The following is an 18,403-nucleotide window of genomic DNA, read 5'->3' as shown; positions in this document are numbered from 1 at the left end:
GAGAAGAGTTTATATGGGCTGAAACAAGCACCAAGACAGTGGTACAAAAAGTTTGAATCATTCATGAAGGATCAAGGGTATCACAGGACGGCTTCAGATCATTGTGTTTTCGTTCATAAATTTCCTGATGGAGATTTGATTATACTTCTACTTTATGTTGATGATATGTTGATTGTTGGTCAGGATGCTAATAAAATTAGCAGGTTAAAGAAGGAACTAAACAAGTATTTCGATATGAAAGACTTGGGTCCAGCAAAACAAATTCTTGGCATGCATATCTCTCGTGATAGAAAAGCTGGAAAACTTTGGCTATCACAAGAAAGATACATTGAAAAGGTTCTAGAAAGGTTCAACATGGACAAGACAAAACCAGTAAGTTGTCCATTAGCCAGTCACTTCAAGTTGACTCGTGATCAGTGTCCATCAACTAGAAGTGAGAAAGAAGAAATGGAGAAAATTCCTTATGCTTCAGCTGTAGGAAGCTTGATGTATGCAATGGTGTGTACAAGACCGGACATTGCATTTGCAGTTGGAGTAGTAAGCAGATTTCTTGCTAATCCAGGCAAAGAGCATTGGTTAGCAGTGAAGTGGATTCTGAAGTATCTTAGAGGTACGTCTAAAGCTCGTATATGATTTGATAATGATAAGCCAGTATTAGTCGGTTACACAGATGCAGACATGGCAGGAGATGTAGACTCTAAAAGGTCCACATCAGGCTACTTATTTACATTTTCAGGGGGAGCAGTGTCATGGCAATCTAAATTACAAAAGTGTGTAGCTTTATCTACTACAGAGGCAGAATATATTGCCATTACAGAATGTTGCAAAGAGATGTTATGGATGAAGAGGTTGTTAGAAGAACTTGGTATGAAACAGGATAATTATGTTATTCATTGCGACAGTCAAAGTGCCATCCACCTCAGTAAGAATTCTAGTTTCCATTCCAAGTCCAAGCAAATAAATGTGAGATACCAGCGGATCCAAGATGTTCTTGAAGAAAAGGTGTTGAAGATCGAGAAAATCCATACTGACGACAATGGTTCAGATATGATAACAAAACCATTACCCAAAGGCAAACATGAGCTATGTAGCAGTGTTGCAGGTTTGGGGATGGTAGGTCCCTCTTCATAAGTCGGGAGGGGGAGTTTGGGGTCCCTCCTTATAATAAAAGGACTCCTAGTTGGAATAGGATTTCCCTTATTCCTTGTTTGGGGAAAAAATAGAAGTTTCTATTTTTTCAAGCCTAAAAAGGAATTCCTATTTCTTTTGGTAAACCTCCCTATTTATCATTATAAAAGGGAATGAAAGGGAAGAGATTATACACAACAACTTCCAGAACAAAGAGAAGTCAGAGAAAGAGAGATTTCTGAAGTGGTTCTTTCAAGAGAGATTGAAATAGCAGAATATTGGTTTGAAGAAAAGAAGATTATTAATCTTGTGAAGCAATTTAGTTTGTGGTTATCTTCTTCAACCTTTAGGAATCTAGGATTTGTTCAAATCCTAAGGAGTAAGAGATTTTATTTCTTTGTTTCTTTGTTCAGTTTATCCACCATAGTTTTGGTGAAGAGTTGTCCAAGAGTGTTTCTACACATCTTGAAGAATTGTGTAACCCATTATTTAATTATAGTGGAAGATTTCTGGACTAGGTCCCGTGGTTTTTTACCTTCTAGTTTGGAGGGGTTTTTTGCCACGTTAAATAATCTTGGTGTCTCTACTTTTACTTTCGCATCGTTTATCTTCATATTCCTGAACAAGTTAATTAGGTTATTTTTCCTAACAATAACTCCGTCGTAACGGTATGTGAGGTTGAAAGTGGAAAAAGAGAAGAGATTGAGACAGAAAAAGAAGTTGTTTAGGCTTAGCTCAAGATAGGATATAAGCATTAGATTTCTTTGCGAAGAGACATAACATACATTTATCATTAATTATTGTGATTCTTACAGTGTATGGTAATATGTCCAACAAAGAAAAACTATATACAAGAATATAAAATAGAAATTTGAAATTCAAACATTAGCTCCAATCATAGGAATGATTCACGTGTCCTCGTCAACTTCCATTTCACATCAATGTAGAAGCGTAGAGACATTTTATCTGTTAGCAGTGAGAAACCCACAAGTAACTACTCAGACATATGAGCATAAATGAAAATGTTAATTTGAGCATAAATGAACATGTTAATTTGACAATGATATGCGCAACTTATAAATTTGAAATCAAACATTTGCTCTAATCGTACGAATGATTCACGTGTCCTCGTCAACTTCCACTTCACATCAATCATAGAAGCGTACGTAAAGACTAAACAGAGAATAAGAAAAAGACATTTTAACCGTAAGTGGTGAGAAACCATAAGTACTAACACATATAAGCATAAATAAAAGACTATCATAAGTACACTAATTTTCTTGCATTCACCATTATACACCCAAACTAATTTGAAACTGGATATTGATGGAAAATATTAATGCTCTTTCTTTAGGTTAGTGCATGCTTTTTTTGTATTGGCTAGAAATAAAATTATTGGTATCTGCCAATCAATACCTAAAGTAGGCCCCCTAAAAAAAACATCAACTGCAGTTAGTGGGGAGAGCAAAAGAAAAATGGAAGCCAAAAAGCACAAAAATTTAAACATCAATCACATCCCTCATGCCTTTTAGTAAAGTCACTCTCCCATATTTTACATAAAAAAAGAAGAAAGTAGCATGTGATAATGAAAAACATGTATTAGACCACCCCTTCTCTAAAATCCTATTTAAGATCATGTATTCCATTCATCTATTTTCACTCAGATGAGATGTTTTTCTGAGCTTCTCTCTAGTCCTTCTCTAACTAAAACCCTAATCAAGATTTTCCAAGCACTCATCTTGACCCATGGATCATATTTATATAGAAAAGCTTCAAGCTATGAAAGCCAAGAAGAAATTCAATAAGAAGAATCAATTCCTCAATAACCTTATACTCTACTTCTTGACAACTATGTCCTGTTTTCTATTTTGTGTAGTTTCTTTTTGGCTTCCCTCTCTATATTCATCCATGAATGTCCATCTCTCCATCTCTTTCCCAAGTTTATGTTCTTCTTTTTTCAGTCCCAAGTTTTTATTCATCGTGTGCAATGTAATTGTTGTCTTCCTCGTTGGGGAATCAAAGATATTCGGTTCCAAGTCGTCTCCGGCTACCGAAGTATATGATGAGTGTCTAAAGAGGAGTAAGAGTAGTCTTAGTAGTGAACCCACTTTGGAGGTGAAGAAAACTGTTAGTATTCAAGAGTTAAAATTAGGGTTTCAATTCATGGAAGAGAGTAGTGTTGAGGGTAGTGAAGTTATAAGAGAAGAACATGGGGAAGAAGAAGAAGAAGAGAGGCAAAATGGTAGGATAGAGGAAGAAATCAACGAAAGGGAAAAAGAAGAAGAAGAAGAAGAAGAAGACGAGTACTGTGATGTAATGGGCGATCACTATCATTATAATTTGCCTAAGTCAGTTGAGGATGAGGAACTAAACAGAAGAGTCGAAAACTTCATAGCAAGGGTAAGGAGGCAAAGGGAGCTTGAAATTGGATTGCTTGTTTGTAGTACTTAATTGGGTAGTAATGCCAAATACCAATCCATGCATGAATCAAATGAAAATGTGAAATAATTATGAAGGGTTTAGGCTAGCTTTAGCTAAAGAAACATGCATACAATCTCTCTAGTGTATGAAAGCATTTAAGTTAAAGCTAGTTTTTCTGTCCTTTATCTTTGAGTGACAGGGAGAATTGAAGAACTGAAATTGTGCCATGGTTATCTTCATATATATATATATATACACACACACACACATATGGAGAGAGCTTGCGTGTTGGTAAGCCCTCTAAGTAGTCGTGGCGTAGTAGGCATGCCATATATACCACGCTTGCCACTAGCATTTAACGGCCCTTCTATGCCCCGTTCTCAAAAGGTAACGGGTAGTTTTGGGTTTATATCGCTTTGACCCACCACGGCCTCTTAATAGATGGATTGTGTGACATACTTTTTCGAGTCTGCACCGTCATTGGAGAAACTTTGCCAGCCCAGTTTGATTCAACTTTTGTCTAGCTAGCCGAAGGGCCACAAGACTGCAATATAAAAATTTATGCATGTAGGGGTTAATTTGAATCTCTGTATAGAAACTTAGAAAAAAGTTCGTCAAATTAAAATAAAAGAGATCAATTAGAAGTTTTGGAAAGATGTTCTTAGGATTCTTTAGAAAACATAAAGAGAAGAAAAGAAAGGATTCTATTAGTGGGAGATGCGTCTAAACTTTGGGTGTTCTAACTTTAAAAAATAAAAAAGAAACAAGAGATTAAGCCTTGAAATGTCATTTTCTTAGCAAACAAGTTATCCCCATGACCATTTGATCATCAAAGGATGGAGGAAAACCAAGTGGAAAACTTTGTCATTATTTATTTAATATAATTAGGGGTTTTCATCGGTTGTAGAACCGATGTTTTAGGACTATCCGTTATCCAAACAGATAGGATAGTGGATTTTCACAAGTCACAACGGCACCAAATCGCTCATGGTATGGTTAAGTTAACCACCCAAGGATTTTGTATATGTAGCACTCCAGTATCCTTTATGAGAAGTTTCGTACCACTTGGATAGCTAACTAAATGTTACACATTCCATTGACACAAATTCAAAAAGGGACTTTTATCTCATTTTCACCTTAATAAGTAAAACTTAACGGAGTTCAACGAACGACATAGTAGAAAGCTCACAAAACATCTAGGAAGTTGATGGCGGCCATCCAACGATTTCAATAATATTTGGTGCTATAGTCCTTATTTGTCTTCTTCAGATTTCTGGCAAATCACGCGCAAAGTGGGAACTAAGGATTTCCTTTAAGATCGTCGCCAAAGTTACCTCCCACATCGTTGATATATATCTGTATTACCTGGATGATCCGCTTTATGACGACACCAACTTGGGGGCAGACTAATAGTGGGCCTAACGTCCATGATCCTATATTAGCATAGTTTCCTCAGCGGGGGAGTATGATGACGACCATCCAACTAGTGGGCCTTTCGGCCAGACTAATAGTGGGCCTAACGGCCATGATCCTATATTAGCATAGTTTCCAGTTTAATATTTGAGGTTTCCATGTTTAGAGTCCTAGCAATCAAGGAAAGTATCCTTAGTAGTTATCTTCTTTCTTTATTTGAGTCTAACTAGGAAAAGTATAATCTCTATATAAGAGAAGTCCAGTCTGTCTTGTTAAACACAATTGAATTATCAAATACAAAAACCATTGATTGCATCTTCTTTGTTTACAGTTATTCTAGTTTATCTTCCGTTTATTATTGTTTATTATTTCTCGTTTCTTTTTAGTTTTATTTATGGATTCTATTAGTTTTACGCTTCCGCCAAAGTCTACATCACCTGGTATTCAGAGCCTCAAGAATCGGGGAACAAATTAATTTTTTTTAGATACTTCTCTTCTTGAATGCTGGAAATTTATTCCACGTTTAGACTGGGATCCCTTTTGAGATTCAAAACAATTCTACGTTGATCGAAAATATCAAGAAAAAATTAATACCGTTTCAAAAATTCCTCTATTCGACGGTCAATTTCATATAAATTTCTGGATTCAACACATGGAAGATTGGTTTAGAAATCAAGATGTTTACGATGAAGATAAGGTTTTCATCTTCGAACAACACTTATCCAGACGAGTCTATGAAAAATCCAACGAGTTGCAATGGAAACTCATTGATCAAGGAAAATCGTTCATAAATGATTGGAGTAAAGTGAAAAGTATTTTTCGATATGCTCTTCTCCCTTTAGATGAATACTTATCTTATATGGAATCTCAAATCCAATCGAACAAATTATTATCCGAAATTCCTCCGAATACCACGGTCAATATTATCGAAGGAGAGCTTCTTGATAAAAAAAATTCATAGTTTTTCAATAATGGAGGAAGAAAATTTTGATGAGACAGATAAAGAAGAAGAGGTCCAATTGGATAACACAAGCTCCGTCAACTTATTTGATCCGTATATAATCCCCGAAGAAGAATTAATTGTTTCAAATCATAAGATACTTCCCAGTCCATCTTTATCCCCATTGAGGGCTAACTCTACTACTACTATACGTGGATTATCAAAGGAACCAGGGAAGATAATATATATAGCTATGGATACATCTCCTCTTGAGGTTTCTTGTTTGAGTGATTTCCAAATCTTGGAAGGACATCATCTCGGTTTCAATAATCATACTTCACTTAAGGGTTTAAGCCTATGCATCTATCTAAAGTGGCTATCAATTTCCCAAAATAAAGTGCCAAGCTTGAAGGGAATTGAACATCTTGCCAACGAGATATCTTCCATGTGCATATTTGACCTACTCAAGGATCTCAGCACTCTTTTTCTCTCTAGAAATCCGATTAGTTAGCAATTACCGTCTCCTGAATCTCCCTCTTCTTCCCAAGCTTCGGAATTACTTATTAAGATGTCAAATCCACTTATCCCTTTTGATTTCTATGGATTTCTTAAGTCGTCAAGACCATTTGTCAAATCTGATTCGATTTTATTTGATAAAATCCCAGCTTCAATTTATCAATCCACTCCTTCCTAAGATTCAGTATTTCTTCAATGAGATGAAGAAACAAATTTTTTCTCTCTATAGTAATAACATAAATAGCCTCTTTGATTTAGTTGTACTGAATTCTCCAGAAATTGCTACGTTTCTTATTAATGAAGTGTTGGCAGAGAATGTATTTTACGAGAGTTGTTTCACTCATGTTATGTCGGTTTCAGCCAAACATGGAATGCGTAAAAAAAACTACTTTGGCAGCAAAGAAGTCCAAAACGGGGCAGCAAAACCCTAGTTTGGGGTCTCTTATGGATGTTTATAGAGTGAATGGAGATTCAAAGGCAGCACTGAAGTTGTTTTCATGACGCAACGGAAAACTAATAAAAGAGTCTTAGATCTTCGTCTAAAGACTATAGAACCGAATTAAGAAGATGTAATACTAAAGACTGAATTTTATTGATTGATAAACTTGAATGAATGATTTGAAACAACTTCTAAGCCCTCTTTATGCAGGCCTAGGATTTCCTAATCTTAGTCAAACTCAAATAGCAACTCCTAATAAAGTAAAATACTAGAATAGTAGTAATCCTAAACTGAAAACAATTATCAAAAAATAGAAAAAGTAGTAAAAATCCGTTTTGAGGTCCTAAACGACGGAATTTGCCCCTCAAAGTGGGCCTGTTGTGGCGAAGCGACAACGAATGACCGGAACACTATTTCGCACCATCCCTCACAATTTTGTTCGATTCCGACACCCGTAGCTTCGGTTTTGGCCGTTTTAGTCTGTCACCTTTATAATTGGCCGCTTCTATTTCTTCCATGTATTTCTCGGCCATTTCCTCTACATCAGTCTCCTCCACTTGAAAAGAACTCAACCCCGAGTTATGGTTAGGATAAAGTGGTACATCTGGGTAGAAAGTATAGATATCAGCAACATTGAAGGTATTTGAAATTCTCATGTCTTCAGGAAGATCCACCACATAAGCATTGTCATTGATTTTCTTCAGAATCTTGAATGGACCACACTTCTTAGGTTTCAACTTATTATACGTGTCTGCGGGAACACGTTTTTTTCGTAGGAAGATCATCACTTCCTCACCCTCTTCATATACCTTCTTCTGACGATGTTTATCGACAGCAGCTTTGTTCTAGCCATTAGTCTCCTCGAGACGAAGTCTCACTTCGTCGTGCATTGTCTGAATTTGTTTTCTGCTGCTATACTAACTCCTATTCCTTAAGGTAACCTCGCTAGATCCACAACGTAATTAAGAGCTTTCATGTAAACGACAGAAAATGGAGTTCTTCCAGTAGCACTATGCACTGTGTTGTTGTAGGCAAATTCTTCTTGAGGTAATGCATGATCATATTGCTTGGGTTTATCTCCACAGATACATCGAATCATGTTACCTAAAGTTCGATTTGTCACCTCCGTTTGTCCATCTGTTTGGGGATGAGCTGTAGTACTTCTATTTAAAGAAGTGCCAAACATCTTCCATAAAGTGACCCAAAAATGGCTAAGAAACTTTGATCCCGATCAGAAGTAATCGATTTAGGTACTCCATGTAGCTTGACTACTTCACGAAAAAATAATTTTTCTATAAAGGTAGCATCCGAAGTCTTCCTACACGGAATAAAGTGAACCATCTTCGAAAACCTATCAACAACCACAAAAACTGAGTCTACTCCCCTTTGTGTTCGAGGAAGTCCTAACACAAAGTCCATGGATAAATCCTCCCAAATAGTCGCTGGAATGGGGAGGGGCATGTAAAGACCCGTATTTTGCACCTGTCCCTTTGAAACTTGACAGACATAGCACTTTTGAACGTAATTCCCCACATCTCTCTTCAACTTTGGCCAAAAATATCGACTGGATAAACTAAGAACTGTTTTATCTCTTCCGAGATGTGCGTCTAATCCACTAGCGTGTAACTCGCGGATCAAACTTTCCCGTAAGGATGTTTTGGGAATACATAAGCTGCTGCCCTTAAATAGATAACCCTCTGAAATAAGGTAATCTGACACTGGTTGACCCTCCTTACACTTTGCCCAGATTTCTTTGAAGTCATCATCGTCTTCATACAATTCCTTTAGTACTTCAAAACCCACAACTTCTTGTGTTAACGTTACCAACAGTGGGGCACGCCTACTAAGGGAGTCATCGACTCTATTCGTTGCTCCAGATTTGTGCATAATAACAAAATTGAACTTTTGAATAAAAGTGGCCCACCTAATGTGCATCTTGTCTACTTGCTTCTAACTGTTGATGAACTTTAGGGCCTGATGGTCTGAGTACAAGACAAACTCGTTTTGGTACAGATATACCTCCCAACGTTGTAATGCTCGAACTACTGCGTAAAACTCTTGATCATAAGTACTCCACTTTTGTCGGGCTTCATTCAATTTCTCACTAAAGAAGGCTATAGGTCGCTTTTCTTGTGATAAAACTGCTACAATTCCCACCCCACTAGCATCACACTCATTTTCGAATGGTTTATCAAAGTTGGGTAAAGCTAAGACCGGTGAATTGCATAATTTCTGCTTAATAATGGAAAAGGCTTTGTCATCTTCAATCCCCCATTGAAACTTTCCTTTCTTCATGCACTCAGTGTGGGTGCCATAATAGTGCTGAAGTCCCGAATAAATCGTCGATAAAAAGTGGCTAAGCCATGAAAACTGCGAACTTCAGTGACTGTTTTAGGAGTCGGTCACTCCTGGATAGCTTGTACCTTCTCGTTGTCTACATGAATTCCTTCTGAATTTATTACAAAGCCCAGAAATATGAGACTAGGTGTGAGGAAGGTACACTTCTTCAGATTCAGGTGTAATTCATTCTCTTGTAGAACTATTAATACCTTTCGGAGGTGGACTAGGTGTTCCGCCTCAGTTTTACTGAAAATAAGGATATCATCGAAATAAACAACAACAAATTTTCCAGTAATACAAGGTTCTAGTACCTGGTTCATTACACGCATAAAGGTGTTGAGAGCATTGCTAAGGCCGAAGGGCATGACCAACCATTCATATAGCCCATCTTTACTTTTGAATGCCGTCTTCCATTCATCTCCTGGTCGGATTCCGATTTGATGATATCCACTCCTTAAATCAATTTTAGAAAAGATTTGGGATCCTTCTAATTTATCCAACATATCATCTAGTCGCGGGATTGGAAAACAATACTTGGATGGATGAACCCTTTGCTGATAGCTCGACTGTCCACACACATTCTCCAACTTCCATCTTTTTTTGGAATCAACAAAGCGGGAACAACACTAGGACTCATGCTTGGACGGATGAACCCTTTGCTGAGTAACTCTTCAATCTTCTCTTTTAAAATCTCATCTTCCTTCGGACTCATACGGTAATGGTGCATGTTAGGTAAGCTTGCTCTCGGGATGAAATAGATATGATGTTGAACGTTTCTAAGAGGTGGTAACTTTTCAGGTAAATCTTCAACAATGATTTCCTGAAACTCTCCTAATATTTTCTTTGCCGGTTCTGGAATTTGGATTGGCGGTTTAGGGCTCCTTCTTCTACTGCTGCTTTAACGACTATGGCATAGACTCCTTGCGCCTCCTTTACATCAGCAAAGACTTCGTCCTCTAATGTGCTCAAAGTAAGAAAAGTTTCTTTAGGTGGGGGGGTAGGTGAAATACTTTTAACCTTACTTCCGTGGGGCACCATGAGAATTTTGTGTCTCTGCCAGTCGAATGTATAAGTGTTGGCTCGCCGTCTGAATGTACAATCGGTATCCCATTGTCATGGTCGTCCGAGGAGGATATGACTAGCATCCATATATGTTACATCACATACAACTTCTTGTTTGTTGTACTTTCCGATAGAGATAGGAACTCGACACGATTTGACTATTTTCTTAACATGTCCCGGCTCTATCCAACCAATGCTATATGGTGATGGGTTGCCCTCTACGGGTAACTGTAGATACTCAATAAGTTTTCTCGAAATAAAATTCTCGAAACTTGCAGAGTCAATAATTGACGAACACCTTCCCTTTGATAGTACATTCAGATCGGAAGATCTTTCTTCGTTGACTACGATCTTTCTTCATTGGCGTGAGTAAAATAGGATGAATCATGCAAGCTACTCGTTACTCTTCTTCTTCGGCATACTCATAACCATCATATTCTTCACCACTCTCTCCATCTTCTTCAGCTACCTTTTCTTCCCCGTTCTCGTTTATGACATTCACTGTCCTCTTGTTTCGTCCTTGATGGCAATTGTTGGATGTCTGACCAATTTCTTGACAAGAGTAACACTTAGTTCCACGGAATTTTGCATACGGATTTGGGTTGGTTCCTGTGTTCGTTGGGGGTCTCTGATTAGTATTACTGGGATTGGCTTTTGGTGCACTTCTTTGGATTTCAGTGTTTTCCCAGAGAGTTCCTTTGCCTCGTTCAGTATTTAGTCGGGGTTGTTCTTCTCTACGAAAATCAGAATTCCGACGATCTTTCTCCCAAGCTTCAACCTTCATTGCTAGGTTGTATGCATCCTGAATAGTCCAAACAGTAACTATTCCAATCTTTTTTCTCAGACTAAATTTTAGTCCGTTCAGAAAACGATCCACTAGAACATTATCTGTTTCTGTCACGTTCTCCATACTATTTCTCTGGGCCAATCTTGAAAACTCTTCGTAGTACTCACCCACCGAATGCAACCCTTGTCTAAAATTCTGGTAGGTCCTAAACAAGTGTTGTTGATAATCAGGGGGTAAGAATATCTCTCTCAGGATTTTTTTCATGGACGTCCAGTTATGGACGGGAGCCATTCCTTGTCCCACTCTTTGACGTTGCAACTGATCCCACCAAACAGCAGCACTACCCTTGAGTCTACATGCAATAATCTTCACCATCTGCTCGCTAGGAACAGTAAAAGATATATCGACTTGTCGTTCAACATCATATAACCAATCAAGGAACTCTTCGATCGGTAAATAGCCATTAAAGATTGGTATTTCTGCCGTGATTTTATATTCAGCATAGTCTCTACGTGGGTATATCTACAAGAAAAATGAAGTTTAGCGACCAAATGTTTGGTGATAATATGAAATTCGTCGGTAAAAGTGAATTTTAGCGACAAAGTAACAACTTATCGCGAATATTATTTCTTTTGCGACTACTTCAAAATTTCGTCGCCCCAGTTGTCACTAAAACTTAGGATGAAAATTTAGAATTTTCACTTTGTCATAGAAACAAATTTACGACGTAATTTAGAGAGAAAATTGACGTTCGTTGCAATTAGATGTGTTTGCGACAAAACAATTTCTCGCAGAAAAAATTTTATATGGCGAAATAAATAATTGTTGCTAATAATACATTTTGCCACAAAATTTACTTCGGTCACCAAAAATTTTCTTTGCGGACAATAATATTTGGTCGATAAAAAATTTTTCCACGACAGGTTTAATAATTGTCGCTAAATTTTTGTCGGAATTAAAGGTTGGTCACTATAAAAATGCCAGCAAAATCATAATTGTCACCGATAATAATTTTTGAAGACTGATTTTATTTGTCTCTGAAAATATTTTCGCAAAAAGATATATTTTGTTTGCTAAACAACAAACCAAAATAAAATTGTCTAATCTAAAATAACTAAAATTTAACATGTCAAAATCGCCATATTACTATAGTTGAGTCGCACTTTTTATTTTATTAGGTAGTAATTGTTATGGAAAGTGTTACTTGGAACATATTCTATTAAGTCTTAAGTATTTCTCTTCAACTTAAAATAATTATTAAGTTCAATTTCGAATTTCAATCTTGACATTCTCGATTTAATTATAAAACTAAGTATCAATTAATATTTTTCTTCAGAAGTCACTTATGTTATCCATTGTCTATCGTGAATATTGAAATCCACTACTAATATATATTTAAAGCCGGTTAAGTAGATTTAAATGTAGATGACAATTGTCTTCACCATCTCTCTAATTATCATAGTACCGTAAATTCATTTGAATATAAATAACTAAATTTTTCGTCCATAAACTATGTATGTAATGGATTAGCCCTTCGTCACCTTAAAATACACATTTTTGTTAGATTACTTCAACATACCGAATTCATACACATAGTTTTGGAAACTAATTAAATACGATAATGTTAAAAGAAGTATCATGATAATAAGGTATAGACGAGAATTATAAAGATTAAATTTAATTTCCCAATGGACCTCTAGTTTGACAAAAATGTTAGTACTTCTTAAAGTACACATTTGTATTTACTTGACGAAAACAACAAATATATTGATGACTAGATATTTTTTCATTCGTATTCGACTATGTTTTACATTTTTTTTTTATCAAATTCAAGTGTTTTGACCATGGTCTATGTGTTTTGACCGTATCATTACTACTTTTTCCTGCCCCATTAAAAAATACTACTGGCGGGGCTCGAACCCATGATGTTTGAAGCACCAACAACCTATCTATCCATTGAGCTAAGAAGCCGTTCATGTTATTCCATCCTGTTTTATTTTTATTAACAATTACGAGTTGTTCCTGTTCTAACTTAGGGCACAAATGAAAGCAAACCCACTTCCCACTTTTCTGAACTAAACCGTGAGAAATGGAGGGAGCTTCTCAAACACGATCAAGGCATACCCACTTCCCACTTACCTTGCTTCCATTAACAAGGTGTCCATTTAATAGACTCAAATCTTCTTCAAATCTTTATTCTATGAAGTTTAACCAATTGAAGATCATCAAGGAGCAAATATTTAGGTATTTTTCTTATCCTCTTCTTTTATATTTGTTGCAGGTTAACCTAGTGTTTAAAACTACAACAATTTTTCGAAATTTTGGGACGATTGTATTAATGTTTACATTGACTTAAGTATTAGAAATTTGCTCATATGATTTTGATTCATTTGGTTATATTTTGTCTCATTTATGAAATTCTATAAAGAAATAAATTTAATGAACCTAGGATTCAAATGTATAAGTATCCAATTCTAGGGTGTTTAACCCTAATATTCAGTTTTAAATGTTGCTGGATCAAGAAACTGAAAGAGATTTAGTAGCAGAATAAGTTTCATGTACCTTCTCACCGTGGATGTCTCGGTTCATAAAGTGTCTGCTCAAGTGGACTGATTTTTCTCTAGATGCGTATACATAAACTGAAAATCTTCCTTCGTGGTCTTAATAGAACAAATCAATAAGATTTTTTAGTTAAACACCAGCACAGGGGGGATGTGGACCTACTCGAAGTTTTGGAATAGAAAAAATAATGAAGTCGAGCAGAAAGTTGACCATTAACTTTTCAACATTCGAAGGGAGACCAATTTGCGAAAATGCAAGTAAGCTTGCTAGCGAATGTGGCACAATAGTTCGACTTTTCGCTCCACTTCAGGTGCCAAAGTGGAGAAAAATTCCAGAGCATGATATTCAATCTTTAATTGAACTCGTCGAGGTATGTAAAAGTTTATATAAATTTATTGAATAAATTTCATCATTTAACTATTGCTCACCTTGATCTGTGTTCTTCTTGTGTAAGGATAAATTTGAGATTGATACTTCGGTCCCATGTGTTAAGAAGTATATATATGATTCAATGGCGAGGAAGTATAGCAACTACAGATCTGTTTTGTATAAACACTTCAAAAAATATAGCTCATCTGGAGAAGCAAGCAAGAATAGATATGAAGGTGTTTCACAGGAAAATTGGGATTGGTTATGCCGTTTATTTGATTCAGAGGACTATAAGGTATGCGGTATCTTTTCACATTTTCATACTTATTCAAAAGTAAATTTTGTTTTTTTTTTCTTCTAGAAACGCTCAGAGGCCAACATTGCAAATCGAGGAAAACTTCCATTTAATCATTGTGCTGGGTCAAGATCATTTGCATGTCATCGTGAGATAGTAAGTACACATTTTTTGTAATTTGTACACTCAAAATTTTTCTATCTTTTTTATGGATGACATATTTTTTTATATAATTGTTGGCTTGTTCATATAAATTATATACTAATCTTTTTGGTTACCATATAATACTTTTGATTTACTAGAAAAGAAAAGCTAGAGAGCAAATCGGAAAAATACAAACATTTTATAGTACACACTTCAGCGAAAAAGGAGGTTGGACTAATGATGAAGCTCGCTCTAAATATGTAAGTGTATTATCAATTGTTAATATTACTTCATACATTGTTGTTACCTTTCGATATTTGTCATGTTTGTTCATTTAATAAATATGAAAATTAAGTAGATAGCTAACACAATGATACTTACATGGAATCCTACACAACCATAAGGGAGATTTTTTTTAGATAATGGGAACCTGAGTGATTAAGGTTATGATTTTTTTTCCCTGTTTCTTGGTTGCATTTGTTTTTGTTGTGTTTTAGGCTCAATGTGTACATACAAGAATATAGATTATTGGGTTCAAGGAACTATCACCTATTATCAACTTTGAAAAAAAATAGTAATCGTTGAACCGTAGTTAAAACCCGTCCATACCTTGATACACTTGTATTTCCATTAAATCGTTTGAAGTATAAATCTGTAACATACATTTCCACTCACTAGATTATTATTTATGTTTGTACTATATACTATATTGAATTGTTTACATTTGGACACTTAATTTGTTTGTAAAGGATATAACAATGTGAAGAATGTTAGAATTATGGATATACTGTTGTTAATTGGATATTTATATGTTAGAAGTTTCCATCTCCATATATGATTACTCAATATTGTAGATAAAACAAATTCCAGAGACTTAAATTTTATATATTCCATTCTTGGATGATCAATCAAATGATAGTGTTTTCCTATGTTTGGGAGTTCAACTATTAACTTCTAAATGTGAAGTTCGATTTGGTTGAGTTGTCATATATATATATATATATATATTTCATTGGTAAGATGTAAATCGGAATAATTGTTATTTTTCTTATTCAACTCGTGTATGTTTTTTTATGTTAACTTTTATGTCTATGATGATGTTTCTTGTTAGAAAAACTATTAGTAGTTTTGTACTGGTATTAAGTATATAATATCATGAGTGTTTCTGTGTTTCAAATTATATTTGTGGAGACAAATTCAATGGTGATATTAATATTTTAATAACATCTTAAACTTTTTATATGCAGGAGCAGATGGTTCAACTGCAACAGAGCAATTTAGAGAGTTCTACACCACGTGGAGAAGATGAGATTTTTTATGAAGTAATGGGAAAGAAACCTAAACCACCGTCTTATAAAAGTACAACATCAACCACTTTAAATGGAGTAATCGAAGAATTACGTACTATGGTTATGATTCAAGATGAAAAGATTCATACTCAGAATGAAGAAATCAATGTGTACAAAGACAAACTTAAACAAATAGAGGACGACAATGAAAACTTCAGAAGGATGATTCTTAGTCAAATTGGTTTAAGTATTCCTGATGGCAGGACCTCTTCAAACACCAGCAATATTTGAGTTCAGTTTTTTGTTTCTAGATTTTTCTTAGAAAAGACTACTTAGTTGTTTGGATACTTTATTAGTCTTTTATGTGTTTTGCTTTGAAGAATTAAGGATGCCTTAGTTGTAAGTTGTTTTACTACATTAGTTAACGGTTATGTTTTGTTATATTGATTCAATTTCATATAACTTTGTCTTTGAATATTATTTATTATGATGAAATTATGATGTCGCAAAATATTATGCGACGAACTATTTATAGCTAATTTAAATTTGAAGCAATATCGTTTAGTCACTAAAATATTTTGTAGTGACAAACTTACTTTGTCGATAAAATAATTCGTCCATAAAAATATTTTCAACAGCAATACTGTAACGTCGTAAAAAATTTATGAGACGAATTATTTCGTCACAGAATAAATTTGAGACGAATTTATTTAGTCACTGAAAACTTTTATGGCGACGATCTTATTTAGTCACTGGAAACTTTTACAGCGACAAACTAACTTTGTCAGCAAAAATACTTTTCGAGACAATAAATTTTTGTTAATAAAACAAATTTGAAACCAAATATTTTGCCACAGAAAAATTCTTTAGGGACTGCAACTTTTGTCACTGAAAAATACTTTTGGTGGCAAATATTTTGGTCGTTGAAAAATACTTTCAACAACAATTGAATTTTGTCGTTAAAAATATTTTCTATGACTAAATAGTTTTTGTCATTGAAAAGTATTTTTTGCGGCGAACTTTTATTTCGCCACTAAATACATTCCCTGACGATGCTACTACGACCAAGTGACGACAAATTTTTTTTCGTCGATAAACATTTTTTGCAACAAAAATCTAATGTTTAGCGACAAAATTTTTTGTCGCTAGAACCGTTTTTTCTTGTAGTATACGTGGTTTTGATAATTGTTGATGGCTCGACTGTCAACACACATTCTCCAACTTCCATCATTTTTTGGAATCAACAAAGCGGGGACAGCACTAGGACTCATGCTTGGACGGATGAACCCTTTGCTGAGTAACTCTTCAATCTTCTCTTTTAAAATCTCATCTTCCTTCGGACTCATACGGTAATGGCGCATGTTAGGTAAGCTTGCTCCCAGGATGAAATCGATATGATGTTGAACGTTTCTAAGAGGTGGTAATTTTTCAGGTAAATCTACAAAAAATGACCGCAACGCTATTTCGCACCATCCCTCAAAATTTCGTTCGATTCCGACACCCGTAGCTTCGGTTTTGGTCGTTTTAGTCTTTCGCCTTTATAATTGGCCGCTTCGATTTCTTCCATGTGTTTCTCGGCCGATTTCTCCGGAAATTGCTACGTTTCTTATTAATGAAGTTTTGGCAGAGAATGTATTTTACGAGAGTTATTTCACTCATGTTATGTCGGGTTCAGCCAAACATGGAATGTGTAAAAAAACTACTTGGTAGCAAAGAAGTCCAAAACGGGGCAGCAAAACCCTAGTTTGGGGTCTCTTATGGATGTTTATAAAGTGAATGGAGATTAAAAGACAGCACTGAAGTTGTTTTTAGAAATAGAAGAGAACAGGGTTCTCGCGGACGAAGGACTCTACAGCGTTTTATTAAGTATTTTGTACGAGGCTAGGCATGTAAATCTTTGTTAGGCGATTATAAAAGAGATGACGCGAGTTGGGTATAAACCTAGTGTGTCATTATGAAGAAATATGCTTTCTCTATTCAGGAAAGAACGCATGGTCTCTGAAGTAGAATCTCTATTCAGGAAAGAATTTGTCAATGATGAAGAGAGTTTGGGGATTTTCGTGGAGACATTGATCGACAAAGAGAAGCTTTTGATAGCTTTTGAACTCTTAAAGAAAATACATGTATCTGTTTTTAATGTCGATGGCTATGTTTTTGCATCTTTAATTCGTGGTTGTGGAAAAATTGGCTTGACTGATGATACTGAGAATATATCTGCTAAGATAAAAACTTCAGAGATGGTTAAAAAGAAGGGAATGGTTTTATCTCCTCATGATCATGAACTACTTACAAGTTCTTGGTTGTATTCAGGGAACCAACAGGAATTCGCCTATCACGTATTCGATACAATGTCCTTTAAAGGTTATTCACCTACTCGATTGTGTCCCTTCACTGAAGAAGTCCATCAGACATTAGATACATTAATTATTTGGGTGCGATCGTGATTTTATGTGTTGATTTTGCTAAGTTCATTACGGCCTTGCATATCTATGACGGAGTCTCGGTTTATTATCATCACGAAGATGAAATTGGGAAGATTGTGCAAGTAATAATGTGGTTCAAGGATTTCAAGGCTAATTGTTCCATCAAGAACGATGTGGTTTCTTTCATCACACAAAAAGATGACGGGCGATGTCACAATTTATTGGACTTTTATGCACTACTACTGTTTTTACGAGTATCTTGGCATCATACGATT

General features: G+C 35.5%; 3 protein-coding genes across 6 annotated transcripts; 2 read left to right on the top strand and 1 right to left on the bottom strand.

Moving 5' to 3' along the window:
* The first annotated feature begins 2,778 nt into the window (after positions 1-2,778).
* LOC147567391 (uncharacterized) lies at positions 2,779-3,776 on the top strand. Its single transcript, XM_086654030.1, has one exon. The coding sequence runs from the start codon at positions 2,875-2,877 to the stop codon at positions 3,577-3,579; it is 705 nt and encodes a 234-aa protein (XP_086510156.1). The 5' UTR covers positions 2,779-2,874; the 3' UTR covers positions 3,580-3,776.
* Positions 3,777-10,659: 6,883 nt separating this feature from the next.
* On the bottom strand, positions 10,660-11,421 carry LOC147567390 (uncharacterized). Its single transcript, XM_086657413.1, has one exon. The coding sequence runs from the start codon at positions 11,419-11,421 to the stop codon at positions 10,660-10,662; it is 762 nt and encodes a 253-aa protein (XP_086513539.1).
* Positions 11,422-12,968: 1,547 nt separating this feature from the next.
* On the top strand, positions 12,969-16,150 carry LOC147567389 (uncharacterized). 4 transcript variants are annotated; one of them, XM_086669420.1, is made up of 6 exons: positions 12,969-13,290; positions 13,754-13,978; positions 14,063-14,272; positions 14,339-14,428; positions 14,575-14,676; positions 15,664-16,150. In XM_086669420.1, exons 2-6 carry the CDS (start codon positions 13,796-13,798, stop codon positions 15,994-15,996), a joined length of 918 nt encoding a protein of 305 aa, XP_086525546.1. In that variant the 5' UTR covers positions 12,969-13,290; positions 13,754-13,795; the 3' UTR covers positions 15,997-16,150. The 4 variants fall into 4 exon arrangements, with proteins under 4 accessions (XP_086525546.1, XP_086525539.1, XP_086525532.1 ...); XM_086669413.1 differs by having other exon boundaries at positions 13,749-13,978; XM_086669406.1 differs by having other exon boundaries at positions 13,738-13,978.
* The last annotated feature ends 2,253 nt before the right edge of the window (positions 16,151-18,403 follow it).

The sequence above is a fragment of the Eschscholzia californica genome, unplaced genomic scaffold (genome assembly GCF_041429995.1).
Source record: "Eschscholzia californica isolate CP2 unplaced genomic scaffold, dmEscCali1.0.p SCAF_1, whole genome shotgun sequence".
Taxonomy (NCBI): domain Eukaryota; kingdom Viridiplantae; phylum Streptophyta; class Magnoliopsida; order Ranunculales; family Papaveraceae; genus Eschscholzia; species Eschscholzia californica.
The sequence above is the reverse complement of the archived record's forward strand: the minus strand, read 5'-3'. Positions and strand labels throughout refer to the sequence as shown.